Source organism: Polistes dominula, unplaced genomic scaffold (genome assembly GCF_049000335.1).
Source record: "Polistes dominula isolate Pdom_NZ unplaced genomic scaffold, Pdom_raw_medaka contig_22, whole genome shotgun sequence".
NCBI lineage: Eukaryota > Metazoa > Arthropoda > Insecta > Hymenoptera > Vespidae > Polistes > Polistes dominula.
Genome location: NW_028300966.1, coordinates 5,158,438 through 5,168,228, shown reverse-complemented (window position 1 = coordinate 5,168,228; position 9,791 = coordinate 5,158,438). Strand labels below are relative to the sequence as shown.

The following is a 9,791-nucleotide window of genomic DNA, read 5'->3' as shown; positions in this document are numbered from 1 at the left end:
TTATAATTTATTTTAACATATAAGAATAGCATTGATTCCAATGGTCCAAAGAAAGCAAGTGAATCGTATTTCACAAGTTGACAACTTTGAATATTTCGCCAACGTTCTTTATTATTTTTCTTATTCTTGGCTCTTTTCCTTTTTTCGTGGATCACTGCAGTATTCGTAAATTATTTATTATTATTATATTATATAGTATATATTTTTTTCTCTTTTTATTTAGTATTATTATATTATATAGTATTTACGAATAATAGGGAATATAATAAATTCGTTAATTATTTATAGATATTTATTATAATATAATACGATAGTCCTTCGTATTCATATGACGTTTTATTTAATATTTCTACGTTCTTGTATATATTGAATGTAAAACGAGACCAGGAATGTGACCAGCAAATATTGAAGATTCTACAATTCAAATTGTTTTTCTATTAAAATTATGTAAGTACGTAAACTTATACTAAAAAAATCTTCATGGTAATACGTAAACTTGCTTTACATAAAAGAAATTATCAGGGATTACATTTTCAAGTGTGAAACTAAAAGTAAAAAAGGGTAAGCGCCAGGGGTCGAACGAACGACAGAGATAAATTAGTATAATAATTTATAACAGCTTATCTCTTGGCTTTTCTTTCCACTCGCACGTTCTTCATCGTGTTAACTATTGCCAAGTTTAAGAAAATATGAATACGTCAGCATTCCCGTGATCGCTGCCAATTACGTGCTGAAACGTGACCTTCAAAAAATCTAAACGACCACTTGCTAGTCGTCACCACCAGTCATGACTTCCATAAACTCTGTAAAGTAAAATGATCCTTCATTGATTAGATCGGGTCAAATTGTGTTGATTATTATAAAAATCATTAAATTTAAACCACTTTCTCATGACACACATTATTATTTGAATGAAATATATTATATATATTACCATCAAAATCGAGAGTTCCCGAACCATCAGCATCAATTTCCTCGATCATCAGATCTAATTCCTCGTTCGTCAACTTGTCGTCCAGTTCATGAAGAATGTCACGAAATACCGCGGTTGTAATGTAACCATTACCTTCTTTGTCGTATAAACGGAATGCCTCGCGTAATTCTTGTTGCATTGCCTCCGTATCTTCTTCTACTAAAAATCTCGCAGCTAAGGTGCAGAATTCTTCGAATTCCAGCTCGCCGGAACCTATAAGAATAAAATGAAGATAAAAACAAACACAATATATGAAAAAAAAAACAATATCTATCCTTTGGCATATTTTAAACACGCACCATCTTCGTCTACCTCTTTAATGATTTCTTGAAGTGTTTTTTCACTCAACTCGTAACCCAACATCGTTAGAATTGTGCCAACCATGTCAGTGCCGATGCAACCCTTCTTTTCATGATCAAACGCGCTGAATGCTTTCTTCAACACTTAAGTAATACGTAATATTAAAAAATGTCGATCGATCATAAGAAAAATCAGTTGTTATTAATTTTGAAATCTTATATTCGCACTTACGCGCAATTTGGTCCTTTGTCAGATCATCCTGTTAACGTAATTGAGACTCTACAATTCTTTTTTCTATTCATTATAGGTTTAATTCTAAAACTAAAAACACTACTTACCATGATGAGATTCTAATAATTGAATGTTCAAATGTTAAAACAACAAGCTTGTCAATTGACACGTCCACGTCCACGTCCAAGTCCTCGTCCACGTCCACGTCCACGTCCACGAGTTATCTGAGTATGCACCAAATTCTGGCTGTGGACTTCTGTTTTAAGTGGTCATATCGAAGATCTGGCACATAATTGTGCGTGCTAATATCTACAAATCCTCGAATGTAGCGGTTTTCAAATTCATCGAGGACGTACCCCCCACTCCTCCTACTTCCTTAAACACATCACAATTGTACCAAAGCCGCGTTAATGGTTTCTTGCTTGCAACACCAAGTATTCGCACGAGTGTTCCTCTTTACTTCCATAAATCCTCGACTTCCGATGCGTTCAATCGATTACAATCCGTTATCGATTTGTGCAACGTATAGTAATGATAATATACACGAAATTAAGCAGAACAAGTTGCTAAGTCTTACAAATATTGCTTCTACATGGATCCAATTGGAAATCATCGCACTTGGAATGTTTGTCATTAACTATTTCTAGGAGCATACATTTACGTGTTTATAGGTAATATACATTTTTTTTGCCATTGTATATTTATTTCATTTTAACATTTATTTTGTATTTTTATTTTACTAATGGATACAGTCGATAGTAACAAATGTATATAACTACTTATTTAAACGTATATATTATATGTTTATTTTTCAATTATACCTGAACATTACTTAATAAATGGGAGTTTTAATATCTTTCCTATATAGTTAATATTTAAATGTAGATGAAAACTTTTAGTTATGTTCTGACGCAACCCTGCTAATTGCTAAACTGTAATTGCTTTTACAGAGATATCAACGATCAACGATCTATAATAGAATTTAGTCTATTAAACTTTATTAAGCGTATTAGGTATAATCACTTTTAATAAATTTTTGGAATTTCATTCGAATTGATCATCAAATTATTTACAAAATTCAGAATTGTGTTATTCATTTACTTCTCTTAAAAAAGCTATAGTAATTGAATCGAAATGAAGTTTATTATATCTATGGGCATTATCGGCAAATAAAATTTACGTTTCTTTGCATTTTTACAACTAAGTTATAATTATTAACTTACAATTAGTAGTTCATAACGTTAAATGTCAGTAAGAATATGATATCAAGCCAAAAACGTATTACCTTACTAAGTGGCATTAGTTTATTACATTTGTGTGAGACACGTGTCAGATGAAAGCTATGACAATAGACATAGTTGGCTTTACGCCGGAAACACAATCTTGAGACGAATCTAAGAAGGTTCTACGTAATAACTGCAGGTGTTTTATTCTTAGAGGTCGCTAATTATAAGCTCGTAAAAGACGAGTGGAAATTGGTGAATACATGGGTGGATAATCTATCGTTAAATCTGACATACTGCAGAGCTTACTGTCGTCACTATTTCGATGTTATATTTCTTTCTACTTTTGTTCTACCTTTTGTAAACGATTAAATAGTTGCGAATATTTTATAAATATAATTCTTACAAAATTAGTGAACGTCACTCTAAACTTAATAATTGTAAATATACTATTAGAACGTATGATGTATACGTGTGCAGGTAAATTAAACAATTATTATATATTTAAATGATCTGGAAATAATTTCATCAAGAACGATGATAATGTAATGTTTTACGATTTTTATCTCTTTATTAAATTTTTTCTAAATTCACACATTATAATTGTTTATATATTTTTAGATAAGAATTCATATTAAATTCAAATAAAAGTTTACATTAATTGAAGACGATTCTATAAACTTTATATAATGATTGTTTTGCGTATCAGCAAAATACGTTTCTTGATCAAACTATAGAATTTCATGAAATTTCAACTTTGTTAAATGCATCAAGATGTATTTCTATCGATTTCAAGATCTTTTGAAAAAAGAAGTTTGTTAAAACTCTAAAATCAATCCTGGAATTTTAAAAAGCACAGACTTCAACTGCATATAATCAAATTTTATATAATATATAATTTGATCAAAGAACATGCTGCCGAACGCACACTCATACGCGTACACACATACACTCGAAAAAGCAGACATGTCCCTATATGTACACTTGACATGATGTTTTTGGTCTTCTCGTCCGCATTGGTGAATGTTGCTAATTCTGACGAGAAGCTCATCATTTATCCCGTCATGACCTCCATGAATTCTGAAGTATAAATTATCAATTTTAGCTCTAGGATAGATCGAACAGAGACAAACCTGCATACCGTATACACAAGCAATTTTTAAAGAAAAAAGCCTTCTTTTTACCTTCAAAGTCAAGTGTGCCAGATCCATCAGTGTCCACTTCCTCTATAATCATGTCAAGTTCCTCCGGGGACAGTTGGTCGTCCAACTCATGAAGGATGTCTCGGAAGACATCGGTGGTAATATAACCGTTTCCTTCCTTATCGTAAATTCGAAAAGCTTCCCTAAGTTCCTCTTTCATTGCTTCCGTGTCCGTGTCCTCTTCCATAAAACGAGATGCCAATTTGGTGAATTCGTCAAATTTTAACTCTCCCGTCCCTAAATTGACATTGCATTGTTTTTGGTTTTGGTCAACAAAAAGAAAAAATAATTTAATTACTTTTTCATTCCTTTTAAAAATCGAAAAGTATAAAATAATTGAGAATCCTTTTTATGATAGAATTAAACGCACCCCATAAGTCATAAGTTGCGATCATGTCTGGCAAATTAACACCTCTTATTTCGTGTCCTAACATTTCTAAAATTGTTCCAATCATCGAGGTTTGAATAGTGCCTTTCTTTTCGGGATCGAATGTGTCGAATGCCATTTTAAGATCTACCAAGTTTTATGTAAAATATGTTTTAATACGAATAATTGAATAACGATTAATGTTATACCAAATATACAATACTCACGTTTAAGTTGATCCTTGCTGAGATCAATTTCTTGCTACAAAAATAAAATATTAAATGTTCAAAGAGATTGAGCGAATTTTAATTTTTCTAAATTATCGTATATTATATTTCGATACGCGAAAAATAATTACCATTTCTTCATTTTCTGCCCACATGATTATACGCACTAATGTATATAGGTATCAGGAGTTTGATAATGATATTAAAGCAAGTATCACCGAAGCGAGATACCGAATGATCGATCCGATTATCCGAAGAGACAAATATACGCCTGTCAACTTACTCTACCGATGAAAATGTTATACCGATGGTGAGCGTTCGTAAACTAATTAATAGCAACGCTGAGACATTTTTATCAGTGTTAATAGATCATTACCAATCATCTGTCAATTCAAAGAGACTATATAGCAATGCTTAATTGAGATCCATTGCACGCTAGATACTTTGCGAAACAAATCGCAAACTTGTGACGCAAACGTAATCTATCGAAATCGATATGGCGAAAAATCATAATACTATTTCTTCTTATTGTTTTAATAAACCTTTTGTTTATTAACAATAAGAACTAGAACGCTTAAAATATTTAGCGTTATTACATTAGATATTAAATCAAAAGATTTAAAATATAGATATTATAGTTATACATATATGTACATATGTATTTTGTGAAGCCGATTGTGTTGATTCTAAATTAATTAACGCAAATTATCATGAAAACTCGAATCCTTAAGATATGTGTGTCAAACAATTTGCGTTGTTTTCGTAGCCAAAAAATAAACGAACATCTGTATATAATCAAACAATTCATACGCCCACGCGTTTGATGGCATCATACGCAGCAGACAAGTTTATGCCGATTGCAGTGCGATACCCCTTACAGTGGTTTCTTATTGGCATTGCATCCTTTTAGAGAATTGCAGTTGATTGCCAGAAACAGCTCACCTATAAAAAAAGTACGCCTGGCAGTTGCTTCTAACCTCGTATGCCCACCAACTAACTATTACATATCTCACATTTGCCCGAAATTGATCGTACAATTCGATACAAACATTAGTTCGTTTCAAAATGAATAAATTCATCCCTTGATTGCTAAAGCAGGCCTAATTAAGACTTTAAAGCTCTAAAGGCCTTAAAAAACTATTATTTTGTTATTGTGTAATTGGTAATATCTTAATACAGCTACTGACATGTAATAATATACCTAAAGCTTATCTTTTTATTTAAGGGATTGTTAGAGACTTTATCTCATTTGAAATAGAATCGAAATAGAAATGAATTTTTCGAAAGATTGCAAAATTCCTTTGAATCATGATATATAAAAAATATTACAGAATTATCACAAAATAAATTTGCGAAGTAAATGTAATAGAATTAAAATATATAATTTCTGATAATTTTGTATAAACCCAGAAGCGGGAACTTCCACTCCTGAAGGGAAACAAACCCAGTGCCGTTTCCGAGTCCTGCTAACTTAAAATTAAAGTTTACACATTCGCTTAAAAAAGAATGCTATCTGCCTGCCCCTATTACCTATATTTTAAGTAAGCAAACATAGACAGCAACACATACCACTAGAGTACAAAATTCTAAACTAGAGAGCACCTCCGACACCCCAGTTCAACCACGTATTTTCTAAACTTATATACTAATAGCAGTACGTACCAAATACTGTAATCGACTGTCAAGATTCGTGATTATTGCATAAATGAATAAAGCAAAAATTCAAATAAACATTAGTATAAATGTATACTAGTAATATAAGAGTATATTAAAATTTCCACAAATAAATGTGGTAAATCTATAATGCAAAATAATATTAAAAACCAAAAAATTGAATATTATATACGCGTGACTCTACAAGTTATTTTTATTCAATAACTTTTAAAAACTCGCGATATTATTTATCATGAAACGATGTATAATACGAATTACCTAATACGCGCACATAGTTACAAAATACATCGTACAATCACTATACGATAACAGCCACCAATGTAGGGAAAACTTAAAATAAACTCATACTAACCGTGTATAGTGTATAGAGGATGTAGTTTAATTTTATTGAAAATTAATATTTGAGAATTTCCGAGATTATTGATTACGAATTTAAAATTATTTAAAAAATATATATATTGTGGGCGTTTTTATTATTAAAACTTTATTTAATCTTTTTTAAAATTTATATATTGTCTTCGAGATCACTGATTACAAATCTAATATTATTTTGCTGAAAACCAAAATGGCGGACTGAAAAAAGTCAGAAATTTTCATTACAAGTAATTGAATCTTTTCAAAAGTCTGTATTTGAGGGTTTTTGGGATCAATGATTATGAACCTAATATTATATTTTTGAAAAACATAATAGAGCGGACTCAAGAGGCTAAAATAATAAGTTCGATTTTTACGAGAAAATGTTCACTTCTCACACGGTTCAGAAAAATATTAATATTAAAGCAATTTAGTCAATAATGGCTACATTACATTTACTTCTATCTCAAAATTATTGGATTATAAATGTATCCTATTTTGTAAGGAAGCTCAAAGAACATTTATATTTATTTTTATTCATTGGACAGATTTCGCAGTCTTTTTTACAGTAATGTAGCTACTAAATACGTAGTATGTTCTCTTATTAAAAAACATATACATTAATTTCATTTATAAACACATCAATATACTTAACTTTCTCTTCATTTTTCCCATAGTTTTTAAGAAATTACTTTATATAATTTATACATATTATATATTACTGTTTTATAGATATTATTATTTATTGTACATTCAGTTATTAATATTTAATATAAATTTTTATATAAACAATGTTCGAATATTTTCATGAGCATTTTTGTTCCTTATTCAATTTTCAATGTATTATTATTATAATATATACAATAAGAAATTAAAATGTACCCCCAATGTATTATTTAATATAAAAATGGCAGCGCTTTACTATATTATATACAAAAGTGTCTTCAAAGATTTACAACTTGTAGTAATTTGATCTTTTCTCGTATACATACATCATTGAAACATTATATTTATAAATTTGAATGAATCATTTGTAATATATCATATAGACATATTCTATGATACATATAGATTGATAAAACTGTAGCCCCTTAAATTGAAGCATTTTAGGAATGTTATATTTTTATTGACTGATATAAATTGATACAGCAGATAAATAGTTCAGAAGATTGGTGCTCATGAAAAGAGAAATTTAATGTTATATTATAAATGAGCATGGGATGGAACGTTAGAAACTCGGAATGTCTGTAGAGTGAGTTAAATTTATCCTATTTTATATACCCTGGATAAATATGGTTTCTTTTTTTGTTTATATTACAAATATATCCATTCAAAAATATACATACATATATATAAAAAAAGAGCCATATGTTTAATAGTTTGTGCATTTCAGATCTAAGTTTTGCTAATTATTAAACTAGTTTCCCTGCAATTGGTACAACTTGAAATTATAAGAAAATAATGTGCAAGAGCTTTTTAAACAAGAATTAACATTAAAGATATATATTTTTGAACTAACTAACGTCAATAAAAATCAAATTTTTGTAGAAATAATTAATTAAAGCCTATTTAATTGTTGAATATACTAAACAATTGTTGAAAGGATGAGTAATTAAAAGTGAACAACGAATATTGTTCATTCAATAGGAATTATTATAGTTGTGTACGAAGCACAAAATGCACTTAAAAGTGTCATTATGTGTTAAATCATGTTGAATCCACATCTAATAACGTTCTTATATGTCATTCATCCCATAAACAATTTTGCTTCATTTTTGAGTAATAAGTAAATATAAAACATTTTTTACAAGTTTTTATACCACATCTATAAGTGCTAGGTACTTTTCTACCTTCAGTTTTACCTTTACAAAATTTCAATCCACACGGATACCAACCAATACAAAGTTCTAAAGAACACGTACAAGGTACCCATAAATTGGATGTGTCAGCACATTTAGAGACAAACGGTGACGACTTCATTTCTACAGTATTTGGCAAAGGAGAAGGCGTAAAGTTGTATACTGCTGTCATTAATGACATCTCTACAGATCCTGATAAAATAATTACATTTATAAAATTTATCATCACTTACTATAAATAAACACAGTATTATGTTAATATTTAAGAAAGTATACTCAAAAATATACTTCTTTATTGTTAAAACTTGCCTGGCCTTTGAATCCACTGTTTAATGTCTTCGTTTCTTGTATAAGCTGAACCAGCCGCTTCGCTACAAAGACTAGCTACATGTTTAGAAATATCCTTAGATTGAGAGACATCTAAAAACAAGTCCATAGTATAATTGGCATGACCTTTATCTTCTTCGGCAACACGGACAGTGCCTGGGTTCTTTTGACGTAGCTTAGACATAGCATCGGAGGATATAAAATCAACTTTATAAAAATGATTTACGAAGCACATAACTTGATACTGATTTTGTCCTCTTTCCTCTTCACCAAGAACCAATGCCTTTATTACTTGTACCTCCTAAATATAATATAAAGAAATAATTACTCATCAATACTTAAATTAAATTATACGTATATATAGTAAATAAATATACCAAATATTAACTAATACTTGCATTTTTGAAGTCTATTAGTTGCGTTACAAGTGTACCATCAGAACGTTGAAATTCCAAGATAATTACATCTTCGGTAACATTAGATGATATCGTTTCAAGAAGAATATCGCCACCCTAATTAATATGTATATTATTAATAAAATATTAATTATCACTAATATATTAAACTTAAACTTAGACTTAGTTAATAATATCAATATTTGAGGTTATCAAGAATATCTAATTAACACTACTCTAAAATGTAAATCAAATTTAAATACTGTTTGAAAATGAATGATTATACTTACTTGATTTTTTACATTTATAAGTAAATGTGTCGTACAAATAGAAGTTAAGTATTGAAAAACGATAAAGGTTGTTTGAAATTCGACAAACTTCATTGTAGCATGATCAGTAGCTTTAATTTCACGACCGTAGTCTAAGATTCGTATTCATCATTGTTATAAGGTTATTTGGTCAGATAATTAAATTAACAATATGCAAATTAACGATCACTCGTCATGTTTGTACTCATCTACTGATTACACTCCTTCTAGTTATTTTTTACTCTTTATTTGATGTTGTGGATCCCTATGTATGTGTCGCTCAAAGCGACAAATATGGCGAAAATATGAACTATAAAAATTCTATGCAACAGTAGCATCCTTACTATGTAC

The 9,791-nt window shown here is 29.7% G+C and overlaps 3 protein-coding genes across 3 annotated transcripts; all 3 read right to left on the bottom strand.

The window, feature by feature from the left end:
* Window positions 1-278: 278 nt before the first annotated feature.
* On the bottom strand, window positions 279-1,757 carry LOC107071711 (troponin C, isoallergen Bla g 6.0201). The gene is made up of 5 exons (XM_015330932.2): window positions 1,612-1,757; window positions 1,505-1,532; window positions 1,273-1,416; window positions 935-1,186; window positions 279-803 (listed from the first exon to the last, which is right to left on the bottom strand). Exons 1-5 carry the CDS (start codon window positions 1,612-1,614, stop codon window positions 769-771), a joined length of 462 nt encoding a protein of 153 aa, XP_015186418.1. The 5' UTR covers window positions 1,615-1,757; the 3' UTR covers window positions 279-768.
* A 1,516-nt stretch (window positions 1,758-3,273) lies between these two features.
* LOC149032488 (troponin C, isoallergen Bla g 6.0101-like) lies at window positions 3,274-4,941 on the bottom strand. The gene is made up of 5 exons (XM_015330931.2): window positions 4,655-4,941; window positions 4,524-4,557; window positions 4,300-4,443; window positions 3,912-4,166; window positions 3,274-3,807 (listed from the first exon to the last, which is right to left on the bottom strand). Exons 1-5 carry the CDS (start codon window positions 4,676-4,678, stop codon window positions 3,782-3,784), a joined length of 483 nt encoding a protein of 160 aa, XP_015186417.1. The 5' UTR covers window positions 4,679-4,941; the 3' UTR covers window positions 3,274-3,781.
* A 2,126-nt stretch (window positions 4,942-7,067) lies between these two features.
* On the bottom strand, window positions 7,068-9,676 carry oaf (BRICHOS-like domain-containing protein out at first). Its single transcript, XM_015330954.2, has 4 exons — window positions 9,423-9,676; window positions 9,136-9,249; window positions 8,720-9,038; window positions 7,068-8,602 (listed from the first exon to the last, which is right to left on the bottom strand). Exons 1-4 carry the CDS (start codon window positions 9,513-9,515, stop codon window positions 8,295-8,297), a joined length of 834 nt encoding a protein of 277 aa, XP_015186440.1. The 5' UTR covers window positions 9,516-9,676; the 3' UTR covers window positions 7,068-8,294.
* Window positions 9,677-9,791: the final 115 nt, after the last annotated feature.

Excerpts from the sequence above, each read along its gene's own strand:
- LOC107071711 (XM_015330932.2), bottom strand. Across the intron at positions 1,417-1,504 it reads GACAAAGGACCAAATTGCGC|TGTTGAAGAAAGCATTCAGC; the intron begins GTAAGTGCGAAT and ends GTATTACTTAAG. Across the intron at positions 804-934 it reads GGGAACTCTCGATTTTGATG|AGTTTATGGAAGTCATGACT; the intron begins GTAATATATATA and ends TTTACTTTACAG.
- LOC149032488 (XM_015330931.2), bottom strand. The coding sequence starts at position 4,678 with ATGTGGGCAGAAAATGAAGAAATG. Across the intron at positions 4,444-4,523 it reads CAGCAAGGATCAACTTAAAC|ATCTTAAAATGGCATTCGAC; the intron begins GTGAGTATTGTA and ends AAAACTTGGTAG. Across the intron at positions 3,808-3,911 it reads TGGCACACTTGACTTTGAAG|AATTCATGGAGGTCATGACG; the intron begins GTAAAAAGAAGG and ends TTTATACTTCAG.
- oaf (XM_015330954.2), bottom strand. The coding sequence starts at position 9,515 with ATGAAGTTTGTCGAATTTCAAACAACCTTTATCGTTTTTCAATACTTA. Across the intron at positions 9,039-9,135 it reads AACTAATAGACTTCAAAAAT|GAGGTACAAGTAATAAAGGC; the intron begins GCAAGTATTAGT and ends TATTATATTTAG. Across the intron at positions 8,603-8,719 it reads ACAGTGGATTCAAAGGCCAG|GATCTGTAGAGATGTCATTA; the intron begins GCAAGTTTTAAC and ends TTATTTTATCAG.